The 17,569-nt window shown below is 39.5% G+C and overlaps 1 protein-coding gene across 2 annotated transcripts in view; it reads right to left on the bottom strand.

Moving 5' to 3' along the window:
- LOC124777647 overlaps positions 1-17,569 on the bottom strand; it is a 156,087-nt gene that overhangs the window by 104,515 nt on the left and 34,003 nt on the right. For both annotated transcript variants that reach the window (XM_047253124.1, XM_047253125.1), the window contains exons 2-4: positions 12,804-13,000; positions 6,661-6,816; positions 6,436-6,538 (exon numbers count right to left, since the gene is read on the bottom strand). In XM_047253124.1, coding sequence (XP_047109080.1) covers positions 6,436-6,538; positions 6,661-6,816; positions 12,804-13,000 — 456 coding nt within the window. The remainder of the gene's footprint in view (positions 1-6,435; positions 6,539-6,660; positions 6,817-12,803; positions 13,001-17,569) is intronic.

Below are 17,569 nucleotides of genomic sequence, written 5' to 3' on the forward strand. Positions count from 1 at the left end.
ATTTATAGCCAGTGTAGCATCAGAGTTGCTTGTATGATGTTCATTTGATGTTTTCTGTGATATTGTATGTTTAGAACACAACCCATTTCTTGGCCACTGCACTTTTCCTAACTAATTTCTCACTGTTTATCCCTTGCAGGAAGGATACCACTGACAAGATAGTAAAAATAGATTGTTTTAATCCTTTTGATAAGCCTAATCACTCCCATGCAAGAAAAGGTTTGAGACATGTTACTTCATGGATGTGTGACTTGATTCCAGGAACACCTGAGTTGACATTTGTTGGAAGCAGCTGACAAAGTTGAAAAATGAAAACATAGAGAAATTTCCACTGGAACTAGCAACATACATGAAGAAAGTCAGTCTGATACTGAAACTGAAGAAGCTATTGATATGCCATTTTCAGATGAATGTGTAGCTCTGAGTTCTCTTAACAGCTCTCCTTTAGAGATGGGAGAGTTGTCTGTAGACAAAAAGAGGATGCAATCCAAAATTTACTCTACTAAGAAGGCCAACAGAATCAATGTGGCTGTCAAGAGAAAACTGCTAATGAATGCATCTAGTGATGATGAGAATGATGATTCACAAGATGAGTTCTTAACACATGTAAAGGTGAACAACAGCTTCACTAGTAGGAAGAAGAAGCTTTAACTGCTGACTCTTTTGCCTGACAGCTGGAGTGTGAGAAAAGTAATACAGGAATTTTTGGCCTCTAACTACTTAGTTTGACAAGCCAAGAAGTTGGGAAAAAAAAAGAAAAAAAAAAAGGATTTTTTACAAGTGATGAAATGAGCAGAGTGATGTCAGGGATGAAGGACTTTATATCAGTGAAAGACAACAGCACAGGTGGACAGGTGGTACAGAACATGTTCCAAAAAGGTTGCTGCTTAATAATTTGAAAGAAGCGTGTATAGTTTTCAATTCCCAACGGTAAAAGTGGGATTTTCTAAGTTTGCAGAACTTAAGCCTAAAAATTGTGTGCTAGCAGGCCAGAGTGGAACACACTCAGTCTATGTGTGCACCACTCATCAGAATGTGAAGCTTATTTATGAAAATGCAAGAATGAGTTCAGTGATGGATGGCAAAATTGAAAAATACAAGGACTGCCTGTGTAAATGATGGTTTGCAGCCCACCATCAACTGACTGCTTCTTTTCTGATTGTGTTTCATGTCCAGGTACCAAAAGGATTAGAGAACTTTCAGGAAAAACATATGAAGACAATGCAATTGAGACTGTCACATACAGACAGTGGATCTCTGTGGATCGATGTAACTTAGAAATAATTCAAAAACTGGTAAGTGAATTTGTTGATGTATTTTGTGGAAAACTTCCTGTCCTACTTCGTCATAATTTCACAGCAAAGGAACAAAGTGCATTTCTTAGACATACTAAGGAAAATCTTCTGGAATGTGAAGTGGCTGTCATTTGTGAAGTCTTTGATTATTTTGCAAGATGAGGCACAATCGTATTATTGGTCAAATAATCAGCCAACCACTCACCCTTTTATAGTGTATTTTAAAAAGAAAGAAGTCAAACATTTAAATTTTGTAATAATATCAGACTGCCTCAACTAAAACACTACAGCTGTCTACCTGTTCCAGACAAAGTTGATGGAATATCGCATTTTTCAGCAACAACACATGGCAAAGGACCATGCGATAGGCTGGAGGCCACAGTAAAAAGACTAGCAGTCAGAGCAAGCCTACAAAGACTGTATAAGGACCTAATTATGGATGCAAGGCAACTATTTGAATGGTCACATCAGAACATATCTAACATAGACTTTGTATTTGTGACCCTTGGAGAATACATTAAAACTGAAGAACAACTGACCAACCAGTACAATACTGATATATCAGGCATCCAGAAATTTCATGCCTTCATACCTCCAAATATGGAACCAAAGTAAATGTGAAATTATTTTCTTCCGCAGCTGTTTCAAGCATATTTCCTGTTGTAAAGGACGTACAGCAGATATTTTTTGCAGATATTAATGGGTATGTAACATCAATCTAAGGTGACACTTGATGGTTGAGTTATGTTCTGGATAAAGATGAAGATTGCAGTAAAGTGCAAGTTACATTTCTCCATCTTTCTGGTCCATCACACTCATTTATTTATCCCATACCACCTGATACACTGTGGATCCCTTTTGCAGATGTGATATGCAAAGTGAACCGTGTCACACAGACTGTCAGTGAAGTGAACAAATGTGTGGGTATCTTCCAACGATTGAAGTCTTGATGAACTAATTTGTTAACTCGTAACTTTACTCATAATATTACATTTTTAATGTTACACTTACATGTTTGTGTGAACTTTCTCCATTAGAAAAATGTAAAAGTAATAGCTACTGCTTGTTTCACTGTAATGTGTTGCTTGTTTCATTCAATGAACTATTCAAAATTTTCTGAAACTATACTAATTCTGGTATTTTTCACAAAACGTGTATTTCTGAAGTCCTGTACCTCCTGATCCCATTGAGATCCCATGATAGGATTTTGCTGAATGTATTAAGACATTACAAACTATATTTGATAATTTTTAGCAATTTTTAAAATTGCTACTTTTTGAGAAATTTAAATTTTAAAATTTTCAATTTTTTAAAAATTGTAACCACTATCTTGTGGCATATCATATTAAAGCCCTATTCAATAGCTTTAAAATGAGACCACTCCCAGGTTTATATCATCACTGGTTGCCAGCCAGTAGGCATCCAAAGGTGCCAAAACATGAAATTTCTTCATAAAAATTTAAATCTTTAAAAATTAATAACTTCAAAAATAATTGTGCTTCATAACTGAAATTTGGTATTTTTCCAAATGTCTATGATATATCGCTGCATACCAAAAGTCATGGAAATCTGAGACATCAAGTCTGAATCAGTGTGTTCATTTGACATGGAATGACGCAGGGGCATCTTCAGCACGTCCATATCAATGTCATTGGTCCCCTCCCCCCTTCTGAGGGTTACAGATACATCTTACTGATCATCGACCGTGTGACCTGGTGGGTCGAGGTGGTCCCTCTTATTGGTATCATGGCCGAGACCATCGCATGTTCTTTTGTCTCAGCGTGGGTTGCTCTTTCGGCTGTCCCCTATCTCTCACGACTGACCAGGGACACCAGTTTCTGTCTGTCCTCTTTGCACGGCTCTTGAAACACTGTGGCATCGCCAAATTTCACACCACGGCTTACCACTCGCAGGCAAACAGCCTGGTCGAACGGTGACACCACACACTCAAGGCCACGCTTATGTGCCATGGTGGCCTATGGTCTGAGGCCCTCCCATGGGTCCCACTGGGCATTCCCTTGGCCCATAAAGAAGACTTGAATGCCTTACTCGCTTAGATTCTATATGGCAAACCCCCCGCCTCCTTCCCACTGAGTTCATCAAGGACTCGCTGTCAGCTGCTACTGTGTATCTTCTCACTCTGGTTGAACAGATTCATACATACGTTGCGTGCCTCTGCCTCCCCCTTCCATGCTCGCTTGTGTTCGTCCACAAAGACCTTGCTTCATGCGACTTTGTGATGCTGCAGGACGACACTGTGCGAGCAGCCTTGCAGTCGCCTTATTTGGGCCCTCACCGTGTGCTACGTCATGGTACGAACATGTTCGTTATCAACCTACATGGCCAACCACAGACTATGTCTGTTAATTGACTGAAACCAGCGTGGTCACTCACTGACTTGCTCCTGATGCTCCCTTTGGCCAACGTCTCTCTGCCTGTGCAGCCGTTGGAACCATGGGACCCTCGCACCACAGATTTCACCGTGCCTACTTCTCACTCCAGCCACTGCCTACAACCGCTATGCTGGCACAAAGATTATGAATTCATGTGATGAAGCTTCCCTCCGCCATGCTGCACACTACTCGAGGGGAAGGGGGGGGGGGGGGGGGGCTCTGTACCATCTCTGGCACAGAGCACCCTATATTTGACTCTTATTTCTTTGGACTGCTTTGTTCTAGTTCTTTTCTTGGTGTGTAACTTGTTCTACTGCCATGTTTGTTTGTTCTGTCTCGGTGATTCAGTATTCATATTCAATGCTTAGTGTGTGTTATTACTGACCAACCATATGTGAGCAACCAGATGGATTTATCACAAAGCAACCAGATGGATTTATATCAGAAAGTAATGAAGGTAAAGTCTATGAACTACCCAAGGCCATTTATTATTTAAAACGACCAGCTAGACAGTGAAATGTATAGGCAAACAATGTACTTTGAGAACTGAGTTATTTTGTAAATACTGATGTACATAGTGTGTTCATTAAAAGATCAGGTAAAAATCTTGCAATTGTTGCTTTGTATGTAGATTACTTTATGCCTTGTGTAATAACAATGTGGTGAAAGCCAAAGAGTATCAGGGATTATCTGATCATTTTGAAGTTAAAGATCAAGGAAATGCAAAGTCCTGTGTAGGCGTGTGTATTGCTAGAAACTGGGAGGAAGGTAATTTAAAACTTGACCAGAAGGGTTAGACTGCAGATGTGCTGAAATGCTTTAATATGTTTGATTGTACTCCTGTAAAACACCAACTGAGTCTGCATTGAAATTTGAGATGTGCAGAGTGATAAGGTTTGAGTGGGATGTTTGCTTTATATGAATACTAATACAAGATCTGACATATATGAGGCCTGTCTAAAAAGTATCTGACCTTTGGCCAGAAAAAAATATTTCGAGTACCTGATGGGCTTGGGACTCTAATCCACTTCAGAGTAGACCCCTTGTGCTTGCACACACTTAGCCCACCAATCCTTACACTGCTGGAAACACTTCTGTAAATCTTCTTTTGGATTGGTGTTCAGCTCTGTCGTCGTGTTCTGCATGATCTCTTCTCTACCCTCAAAATGAGATCCTTCCAGTGGCGTCTTCAATTTTGGAAACAATAAGAAGTCACAAGGAGCCATGTCTGGAGAGTAGGGAGGTTGGTGAGTGGATGTAATTCCATGTTTGGCTAAGAAATTTTCGATCAAGTGGGATGAATGTGCGGAGGCATTGTCACGATGCAGTTGTCAAGTTTTTCGCCGTCCACACCTGCTGAATCTTATGAATTGTTTTGCTTTGAGAATCACCAAGCTTTTCACAAAATCTGATGCAGTATTTTTGCTCAACACACTCAGTTATCTTCAGAGAATCGGTAATCTGACAAACACGTTGTGTAACACCTCACTCAGTGACTGACAGGCACCACTGAAGTGCTGGAAGGCGGGGACGAAAATCACCCATACACATAAAGGTCTCTTCCTTTACTGTGTACAGCTGCACTGCACTATCATCTCTATTTTGCATGGGAAAATCAGAGGTTGGGTATTTTTTAGACAGACCTCATATTATACCCTATTTTTTAGGCAGTATGATTGTAAATTTACTAGAGTACATTGGAGCGCATGAAAAAGAGTCCTTCACTATCTCAAGAAGGCTATGAACCCTGGAATTGTGTTTAAAAATGGGGATTTTCCACTAGGTTGTCAAAATATGGGAGTGCTGAAACTTCCTGGCAGATTAAAACTGTGTGCCGGACCGAGACTCGAACTCGGGACCTTTGCCTTTCGCGGGCAAGTGCTCTACCATCTGAGCTACCCAAGCACAACTCACACCCCATCCTCACAGCTTTGCTTCTGCCAGTACCTCGTCTCCTACCTTACAAACTTTACAGAAGCTCTCCTGCGAAACTTGCTGAACTAGCACTCCTGAAAGAAAGGATATGGCGGAAACATGGCTTAGCTACAGCCTTGGGAGGATGTTCCAGAATGAGATTTTCACTCTGCAGCGGAGTGTGTGCTGATATGAAACTTCCTGGCAGATTGAAACTGTGTGCTGGACCAAGACTTGAACTCAGGACCTTTACCTTTTGCGGGCAAGTGTTCTAGAGCATGGCAGCCAGAGTTCTGTTACACTGTCACAAAATTCTCTCCTGCATTCTAGATTGAAACATGTTTGTGCTAATGTATATTTTAATAGACAACGTGTGAAAAGAAGTGGGATTGTTATTAAGTACTTGCAGGCAAATGAAACGCCTGTTGATTTATGAACTAAACAACTTGATAGGGAGCAATATGTATCATATTCATAAGTTGAAACTGTCATCAGATTAAGTGGTAGGGTTGTTATGTTGGAAATGTGGCCCCTAATTTCATCCTTGTTGTAGCCATTGATTAAGTGTGAACCATCTTTGAGTCATTATTTCTTTGTTATCTGTGTATGCATGTAATACTGATGAACAGAAATATTATGAATGATATAATTAGTATTTATCTTTATCATCATAAACACCAGCACATCTAACAATTTGATACAGAAAGACTAAACAATCCAGAAGTGAGACAGTCATTGTATTTCATACACAAATTGATTACAAAATAAATTTTCATTAGTTGACAAACTGCAGCGCATAGGATGAGTCAATGCAAGACAAATACCATAATCACCTGTGACCTGTAGGATGCTCCTTCAGAGGTAAGAAATTATTTAGTGGTTGATAAGGTGTTCCATAGTAATCTACGCCCTGTGGCAAGCCCGGCACAGGAAATCCTGTTGGACATAATATTTATAAATGCGTTGGTAGTAATATATTCCGGTGGTGCTATACGAGAGTGTCTCCTTCAATATTTTTAAACATTGTGAACTGAGAATACAGAAAGAAAACTTCTTACCAGTGTGTGGAATTTGATAGGATATACTAGCTGATGCCTGAGGCTCTGCATCAATGGCATTTGACATTCCAGCACTATTTGTATAAGGAACTGGTTTCTTCATATTTGGCCATCTGTCCTGCAGCAACACGTCATCTGCTCTCATTGGAACAAGATCTAAGAAAAGTGATTTATTTTTGTAAGTGGTTAGAAAACTTTTCAATGTTGTTTTTCTAAACATATATATCATCAAATTGATACAGCTTAATAAACAATCAATATTGTTTTAATTACTTAAGTTGCAGTATTATCACTCAGTTCAAGCCAGCATTGTCAGAGACAGTCTCTGATGATCCATTGTGGACATGGGACAGCGGATGGTCAAATAGTTAACAGTGAAATTCGCCAAACAGCTGTGCAATCGAAAAGTTATTTTATTTTCGCTTCCAGTTTTGGTTGTTCAGAATATTCCAGTGTTAAATTAAAAATTGTCAGATACAAGTTTGCAGTAAAAGAGTAGTCTGTTAAACTATAAAATGGAGGTTAATACGAGAGATTCAGAAAATGGTATACATGTAACTGAGTGGTAGGAAGTCCAGGTTGAGAGTGAAATCATCCAAGAAGTTCATCAAGAACAAGAAAATGCCAGCTACTGCCTGTTCACATGGACTACCAGATATATCACTGGACCCAAAGTGTTAGGAAGAAAATAATGCAGAGCAGCTGCTCTCACTTATGATGATACCACAACTTTTCATGGATAGTTTAAACAAAATTAACCAGGATAAAATATTACTAAAATACAGGTAATCACATCACCAAAATACAGGAACATCAAGAAAGAAGCAAAAAGGAAGAATACTGTTTTGATAAAGCACAGCATAAGGAGAAGAGATGACCAAACTGTACCTGAATGTGCCACAGTGTTTCATGCAACATCAGGGATGTCCAAAGATGCATTCTCAAATCTGGCCAATAAATTTCACGTAACAAGGAAGTGACAGATTGAAAACTTAGGGGAAGACCATAGCACTACTAAGGATGAGGACATTGCACAAGCTGTAAAGAATAATATCAAAACATATAAAACATATACAGGGTGGCACACGAAATGTGTTACCGTCTTGTTTTTGAATATAAACTTTATTGTCAATACAATCTGAAAGGAACATATACTACAATGAAGAGCCATCCATGGAGATTTGTTCTAACTCAGCACATGCTCAATATGTCCACCATTTCGTTTCCTAACTTCTTTCAAATGAACACTGAAGTTAGTGATTACTCTGCGGCACATGTCTTCCGTAATTTCGCTGCAAGCTTGAAGAATAAGTCTTCTGAGATCCATTAAATCACGTGGACGTTTTGGGAAAATTTTTTCCTTTAGGAACCCCCAAAGAAAAAAGTCACATGAATTGAGGTCTAGACTATTGGGGGGCCAATTTTGTCTGTCATTGAAGCGACCTGGAAACCTGAGTGAAATGATCCGCATGTCGAAATGCTCGTGTAAAAGCTCCAACACAGTGTTTGCAGTATGTGACCTTGCTCCATCTTACATGAACCACTGTGTGTTGAAGGGCAAGGCAGGAGCAAGAAGCTGTGGAATGAAGCTACTGCGAAACATGTTCAAATAATGCTCACTGTTCACAGTTTCTTCAAAGAAACTGGAGATTTCTGCCCACGCTGTAATCCTCGGAGCATAATGTTGTCGTTCATGAAGCGCTTGCAGGTTTTCAGTGGCCCAAAAGCATACATTTTGTTTGTTAACTAAATGAAAATGCACCTCGTCTGAAAAACAAATGTTGTTGAGAGTTTCTTCCCTATACTCTGCCCACTGAGCAAACAGTAGTCTCTGCTGCTTGTGTTCTTCAGTGAGCTTCTGTGCACAGGTCATCTTGTATGGGTACATATAGAGGTCACTTTTAAGAATGCATTGAATGAAGTGCCTGGATATTCCCAGTTGCACTGCTGCCTTTCTACACTATTTCCCGGGACTTCTCTGTACAGCAACTTGTACCACTTCAATATTCTCCGGCAAACAAACAGGCTTAGGCTGAGGTCGCTTCACTTCCAATACTGTTCCTTCCTGTACAAATTTATCGTACAACCTGTGGATGCTCATCTTGCAAGGGACCCATTGTGTGTTAAACTGTTGTCGAAAATGCCTCTGAGTCACAACAAGGCTTTTCATTTCATGAAAAAGTAACACAATTGCCGATCGTTGCTGTTTCGTCAGTCTTCCATTGTCAGCCATTGCTGCTTACTAGTCTCCTAGTGGCAGAATCATGAATTACACATCATTTCGTAACTAATTTGTTTTTTGAAGCTCTGCTGGTACTGCTGTAGAGATCCCAGCGGGATATCTAATGTGCATTGTAAATTGTGAAAGAAACAATTGGTAACACATTTCGTATGCCACCCTGTATATGTAGAGAGAGCCACTATTCAAGAAAAAAGTCCAATAGATGATATTTACCATATGAGCTGAATACAGTCAAAACATGGAAACATTTTTGTGAAGGAAGGGAGTTGTCAGGCCTTTCTGTTTGCTCTTTATTGAATTACAAACATATTTACTATCACTGCCTTAATGTGTCATTTAAACCTCCCCATACAAGTATATACTCAATGTGCCAGACTGGTCTTCAAAAATTAAAAAAAAGGGAACAAGATTTGGAGAAAGAGAATCAATTAATAACAAACCACAAGTTACACAAACTTTATGCAAAAAGTTCTATGCAATAAAGAAGGAGGAAAATCATAAATCCAAATGTGATTGACGTATGTTTTGATATACAACAGGATTAGCCAGTACCTAAGCTCTCTGTAGGTGAAGTATTCTGTTCAAGACAGGTTTGACTATGCAGTTTGTATATTATGATTCATTCCTGAGCACAGTCAAAGGAAAAGACTGCTTTTATACTTGGCTTGAGACAGAAGGACCAAAAGGATATAACCCCATGGCCTCTGCTCTACACAATTTTCTCAGAAACCTTGAGGTGCCCCAGTCAGAAGATGGTCAAAATGAAATTAATTTATTTTCTGATTCCTGTACCAGTTAAAATAAAAATACAGCAAGGATGGGCATACTAATGACATTCATGGAAGAGACCAGACAATTTAATAATTTAATAAGCTGGTATACACTATTTCCCTACTTGTGGTTACCGCTAAATGCCTCCTGACAGAGTGTTTGGTAGAGTTGAAAAAGACTATAAAAAAAGGAAGATATTCTTTCACCAACTGAATGTTATGAAGTTGTGGAACAACATGGCTTCAACAGGATACTAAATAAAAATTGGGAAACAAAGGATTTCATGCCCAGTGCACTACAGGCCCACAATCTAAGATACATTTGAGAGTAATTGCTCAGAGAGTGATGTTTTATGAAACTGTTTAGAAGAAGGTACTGTTATCAGTACTGGACACTTATAACGGAAGTCCCATAGAGTTTGAGGTACGGAAATCCAAAAACTGCAGCTAGGAAATCAGGAAAGCAGCCACCTTGGAAATGAAGAATATGATCAACAAAGAAAAGAAGAAGGATATCTTAAAACTTGCTAGGCATTTTAATCTACAGAAGGAGCAGAAGACTTTTATAAGGACATTGTTGAAAGTAATAAACAGATTTCCAGTTTGATAGGTTGTATCCAGTATTTCATGTTGTATTTTAATAATGTTTGTTGCTATTTTGTACTTCTGCTTATCAAACATTTATGGAAAAGTATAACAAATATACTTTTCCATAAATGTTTGATAAGCAGAAGTACAAAATAGCAACAAACATTATTAAAATACAACATGAAATACTGGATACAACCATACTAAACTGAAAATCTATTGATTACTTTCAATATATAACTTTCTTTGTAACTGAAGATAAAAAGAGAACAAAATGACCCTTTAAATATCTATATTAAGAAAAACTTTAACTTCCATTGTTGCATTTATTGACTTTTGACACTCATAAACTTTGTTCTTCTACTCTGAGACAAAAATCAGAATCATGCCTGGAGAGCAGTGTAAATGTTAAATTACCTCATTTATCTAATTAGTCATTTGGTGTAACACTTAAAAATGCATTTTCTTGAAAATTTACTTTTTTGCATTTATCATCTTCTGAAAAAATAGTCCTCAATTGTGATAAGCACTGTATTGTTGATTCTCAATAGTGTGTGCTCTTTAAAGTACATCTCACTGTTCCCACTTGTCTGCCCCACTAGAACTTGTTACATTCACTGCAAGCAATTGTGTGCACACCAGAGTGCATGGCTTTTGTTTACTGGGGAGACTTCAAAAAGTAAGCTAGGCATTATTATGGCAGGTCAAGTAAGTGGTATTGACTGCTAAACTACACTGTAAAGTGACACAGATACCTGACACTATTTTTCAACATAGACCCGAAGTCCTAGTAAACAATGGTTAAAATGTTCTACCAGTCATTCAGTTCCTCAATAGAAATCCCCTCCTTGGTCATGGAGATATTCAAGAACTGCTGTGTGCTTGTCCTCATTGATAGGAACTCTGCAATTGCTATGAATCAGTTCCTCAATTGCCTGGACATTGTTATCTGAGGTCAAGGTTAATGAATGTCCTTCCCGATCATCATGACAAGTCTGTGTGGCCTTGGTTGAACCACTAGGACCATTTCACTATGCCTGGATGGGACGTTGCATTTGGTCCATATACTGCCAGACCTTTCAGTAAATCTGTGTGCAATTTAGATGTTTCGCCCACAAGAATTGTACTGTCTTACGTGTTCCAACTTTGGAGTACATTTCCAGTTACCTCACCATTTCACTCCTACACTGTGATCCACCGGTTACCCATACTACAGTAGAACTGGGAGGAAACCGAGAACATGTAAGGATGGAAGATTGAATTTAATGTCCTGTTGACATCAAGCCAGAGCATGTACTCAACTCTTTTTGTTCAACAGTCTTAGTGTGTAGCACTTACTTTTTGAAGTCTCCCCGTACATGTATTAACTATATGTGATATCTTATGAGATCATATTTCAAAACCAGTTCTTTCTTTTGTATGCAGTAAGCCTCAAATGATGGTTAGCAATAATCATTTGATTCATCTCACAATTTAGACTGAAATAATCACTTTTATTTTTCATTAGGTTTGTGATGAATCATTCCACCAATCCTATGGATACAGCACTAGATTGATCAATAAGCAGTCACCCATAAATCTAATATTATGAGAAACTGAATGTTGCAATATTTAATAAAGAGCAGATGACAATGACCAACAGGTATCTGATTTGACAGAAGTCAACATATACAAGTACAGCACATGGCCAGCCAGACCTATAGTGGTCATGCAGACAACATTCTTTTGAAAACTCTGTTCTAACTTACATGTACATATGAACTACTCCTGCAGACTGCTTCTTTCACTTGAACCTTGTGGGCTCATCATGAAAAACAGCTCACCTGGTGCAACAATTGTGGCAGGAGGGTGCTTGAATGCTGAAAAATTAGTTCTTTGTATGCAGTGTCATAGTTTTTACTCTACTTTGTGAATTAGTAGGACCAAGGCAAGGGATTCACAATCCTTGGAGCTCACATTGTGTGCCCTTTTGAAAATGTATGACTGGTTCCTAGTACTTAAATACTGAGCACATCCAGTTATGAATCTTCCTCATAACTGGAAGACTCTCAGCTGACAATGCACCTATCTAACGTGCATATTTTGTGCAGTAACGACTTTTAGAATATATGAGGAATGTTTATCGTTTTGAGAAGCTGTGCAACCCATCAGACATTTGATCTACTAAAATCTTGATGCAGTTAATGAACAGGTGGACCCTACCACTTAATGCACTATCCACCTGCATATCAACATGGAATCCTGCACTGCAAACAACATGGTTGATAGCACAACAAGACTTTTACAGATATTTAATAACACAAGCATCACATGAGATAGATTGAATTCTTGGATTGATTGTCAAATTTAAATGGTCACAAAATGTAGGCATTATTGAGTATTTGACAGCCATTCTTGAACATGAAGGAATACATCAATGTAAAACAATGAAAAATATATAAATTGCTGCTATACGCAAAAGTGTTTCCAAAGAGCCTAAAAAAATGTCAGCACCAAAGCACATGTGAGATATGGTAACACAGACCAAAATGAATAAGTCTTACCATGTCCAGATGTTTCATGGTTGTGAAATGGTGTCTGTGTAATTTCTTGAGTTGGACTAGAATTCACTGGGTGAATCTCATTGTCTTCAGCAAGAATACTTGCCACTGCTGACAATGTGATAATGAAGACTTGCATTGTTTGTAAGCTCTTGTGCATCATATTCCTAGTTATTTTTGTTAATAAAAATGGTGAATACCTGTAAAATTAAAGTAAGTGTAGTCAGAAAATAAAACTATATACACAAAAATATTTTCATGACACAAAACCAGAATTTCAGATGGAAGTGAAGTATTTTTCCACAGCCTATGAGTAGTGTCAGTAATAACCCTTTAATCTAAAATGTAAAATATGGTACTGTCACATCAAAACCACAGTCAAGGCTAAGTTCAATGCAGGGACATCAGTGAAGAATAACACTTAGAACTGAAAGCACATTTATTACTGACACCAGCTCACAGCCAGAACAGAACTGAGCTCTTGGACAGAGAGTGCAACTATTTTCACAAACATCAAATATTCCAGAATATACAGACATTAAAAAAATAAGATAATGTATTTCAAAAACATTCCAGAAATGATGAATATTAATTGCTGATGTCAGGTTTGAACTGGTGACACACAGCAAGGCTGCTGTGATACTAACCACTACACCACACTGTGTGTGCCATAGCTCATAGCATTGAGAGACAGTGACCTGCTGCTCAGAATTTCTCATTGAAGTTGACTACAGCATCATGTATCTACTCATTCATCTTGTCAGTGGTCCTCTGGATGGCAGTGCTGGTGGATCCTTGCATTCTCATCATGTTGTTACATCCTCTTCACTATGATGAGCATCAAAGGTAGGCTCTATCACTGAAGCTTTGCTATTGTTGAGTGGGTCTTCAGTTTGCTTGCGTCTCCCAGTGTCGATCTCTGCATTGGACCATTGTAAGGCTTCATACGGAGGATGTGGAAGACATCTCTGCACTGTTGCCTTCCTGATAAAAGATCATAATCCTCAACTTCGTATGTGACATCCGACAAGCAACAAAGGATATGATACCATCCAAAGTAGCCCTTTACTAACTTATCCGATATTCCTACTTTCTGCACAGGTGTAAAAATCCAAAGGCACAGCCTTCCTGCCCTACTCTCCCTCTTACCCCCAACACTCAGTTGCCTTTCCTATCATAGGCTTCTGCTGAGAGTGTGGCCTCAGCATCCAGAGACTATGGTCGAGTGTGTGTGAGTTGTGTTTGCCTGAGTGTGTTTGTGTGTGTTTATGTTGTCTATTTTGAATAAAGGCCTTGTTGATCAAAAGATCACTTTCTGACAGTCTTTTTGTTGTGCCTGTCTGCGGCTCAGTGTCTCTGCCATATGGTGAGTAGCAACTATCCTTTTCTAGTATTGTTGCAATCTGCTAAAATGACAAATTCAAAAGACTGCATTCTATCACTGGTAGTTATTCTTGCAATATATGTTCCCGTCAGCAAGTTAAGTTTTCCATTTGCTCCTTTAGCACATTTGCTATGATGATGATGATGATAAACACTCAACATTACAGAAATAGAATCACATGAATCAATTAGCACCCAGACTGGTTGGCCGTCAGTGATGATTCCAGTTAGATTTCCTGACATCTTAGTGACTGTCATCCATAGAAGAATTTCCTCTTAGTGGCCTCACTTCCATAAATAATCAACTCACTTGGTTTTCCTGAATTCGGTGGCTAGGTGAGCAGCTGGTATCCCTGTAGATGGTGGGGAACACCTAGGGCATGTTTGGGGGTATGGTGATGCGCTTCATCCAACAGGTCAGCTATAATCATTTGCAGTGAACTGGCATGAATAGGACTGATGTCATGGTTGACCTCCTGTGATGTAATAGTCATTGAACACTTGTCTTCTCTCTCTGTAGTTTAGCTTACAATGTGCCTACTGTGAAAACATACCAGGACATTGTTCTCAGTAGCTAAGGTAGAATATCCAAAATTTCTAGGTGTATGCATTGATGAGGGGTTGAACTGGAAAAAACACACTGAGGATCTGCTGAAACATTTGAGTTCGGCTACTTATGCTATTAGGCTCATTGCAAATTTTGGCGATATACATCTCAGTAAATTAGCTTACCATGCCTATTTTCATTCTCTGCTTTCGTATGGCATCATATTCTGGGGTAACTCATCACTGAGTAAAAGAGTGTTCATTGCACAAAAGCGTGTAATCAAAATAATTGCTGGAGCTCATCCAAGATCATCCCGTAGACACTTATTTAAAGAGCTATAAATCTTCACTGTAGCCTCACAATGTATATATTCACTTATGAAATTTGTTATTAACAATCCGAATGAATTCAAAAGTAATAGCAGTGTACATGGCTACAACACTAGGAGAAAGGATTATCTTCACTACTCAAGGTTAAATCTAACTTTGGCTCAGAAGGGGGTAAATTATGCTGCCACAAAAGTCTTTGGTCACTTACCTAATAGCATCAAAAGACTGACAGATAGCCATATAGTATTTAAAAGGAAATTAAAAGAATTTCTTAATGGCAACTCCTTATACTCATTAGATGAAATTTTGGATATAGTAAGTGGGTAATTTCCCAACCCCCACAAACAAAAAAAATAAAGATATTGAGTGTCATGTAATATTTTGTCTAATGTAATATCTTGTATAGACACCTTTTATTAACCTGACACGTTCCACATCATTATGAAGTGTCGTAGTCAAGATCTATGGAACAAGTACTAATCTAATCTAATCTAATCAGTTCTCAAAATGTTTGTTTTTCTGTGGAACATTGTATTTGACAGAGGGTTGTCCTTTGTTGGTTGTGACATAAGCTGGAGCTGGCAGAGTTCATTCTTTATAGCACATTCAAAAAGTGGTGCAGATTGGTGCCGAAGATTGATAAACTCTCCTTGACATGCTGAGGTATTTGGTGTTCTGCCAGATATCAATGTCATTCACAACAACACGACTCATTGTCTTCATCAGGTGCTACCTGAGACTGCTCATTGAGTGGAATGGGTCCAGTATTTATACTTATGGTTATCCCTTTCCACAGCCAGTTCCAGGTGTTCCCTTTGTGGTCCACTCCTGCTAGAAGTGTCATTAGGCATTCCCTCTTCAGTCCAATCTGCCAGGCTGAGATCTGGCATTCCGCAGAGAGGATACCTGAACCAGCCATTCAGGGGGAAGGACATAAGTCTAAATAGTCGACTACTCAACCCATTCCACTTAACAAGCAGTCTCAGGTAGTAGCTAATGAAGATAATGAATCACATTGTTGAAATATCACATATGAATAATGCTGACATGTGGCAGAATACCTGACATCTCAAGATATCAACAGACCACTGGCAAAGCCTGAAGAATTACCCACCTCCTCTCGACATTCTCTATTATCTCCTGATATATGGGGTTGACATTCATGGCTACTATCCCTTGTATACTTTATCTGACATTTCTAGCTGCCCTACAGTGCTGTATGTCTTCTCTTGCTGTCTGGAATATAAGAGTGGTGAGCTCATGGTGGTCTTCCACAACTGTCATAGGGACCACATTCGGCAGTCGCTCATACCTTTATTGTCTGACTCTTTTCTGTGCATTTCCTCAGTTCACTGGGCATCACTTGATGAATTCATCAGTTGTTGTGATATCCTTTCCCAAAAAGAGATTTGTACCTGACTTCTTTAATCAAGTGTGAGATTTTGTTGGCTTCTGTCATATTTTTATTTATGGTGTGACATAAAGCCAGAACATGTGTGTGTACAATTGTGTTGTTTCCTCATTATGTTCGTGTCTTTTCTTCACCAGTTCTTCCACCAAATGGACTTGCTGCTGATTGTTGCAGAACATTTTCTTCCATTCAGCCTGGAATTTGTACCAGCTATTCAGCTTCTCTTCAGTTTTCCTGAAGCACTGCTGGGCTGGGCCATCCAAGTAAAAGCTCACAATTGCCAAACATATCATGTCACCTATATGTTGCAACTGCTGACTTGGTCAAATCTTTTCAGCCATTTTGCCAGATCCTGACCTACGTCTCTGGAGAACACTGATGGATGCCTGATGTGCAGATGATGTACTGCTGTTTTGGAATCCATCTGTCCTCTGAATATACATGCAGTAGCCACCAGAAAGATCGCGGGAGGCGCATATCGGCATGGCGCGTCACGGACGGTAGTTGCCGCAAGTAGAGACCCGTCCACCAGAGGGCACGCGAGAATTCGGCCGCGACCTCTGCCGACGGAACAACAACAACAACAACTCAGGCAGCACGGGCCGTGCCCAGTCAGTTCACATTGGGTCTGCCTAGGAGACAGTTCCCGGTCTACGCTATGTGAAGTGCGACGGAAAACGTGAACCGTGTTACTACACAATTTGGCAACGAGTAGGGTCATTCTTTCGCGTGTTGCATCATTGTTCCGGTTTCACAGCTTATCCACGGCATGGAGAATTTAGTGCGGGTTTTGGTTGAGCAGCAGACGGAGCTCATGGCCACCATGAAACAAGTGCTTCCGGCGTTGCTCTCCACGCAGTCTGCTCCAGCGCCATTCCCTCCTCCCTTTCCCCCATCTGACGAGACGGCAGAGGATTGGGATGCATATGAACATCGCCTTCGGCAGCATTTCCAGGTGTTTCATGTTGCTGATGCGGAGGTATGTCGTGCTCTTTTCTTGTCTTGGATATCTCCCTCACTGTATCAAGTTTTGCGGCAGCTAGCGCCATCGCAGGAACCCTCGTCCTTGTCTTTTGATGCATTGTGTTCCTTGCTATCT

This window comes from Schistocerca piceifrons, chromosome 2 (genome assembly GCF_021461385.2).
Source record: "Schistocerca piceifrons isolate TAMUIC-IGC-003096 chromosome 2, iqSchPice1.1, whole genome shotgun sequence".
NCBI lineage: Eukaryota > Metazoa > Arthropoda > Insecta > Orthoptera > Acrididae > Schistocerca > Schistocerca piceifrons.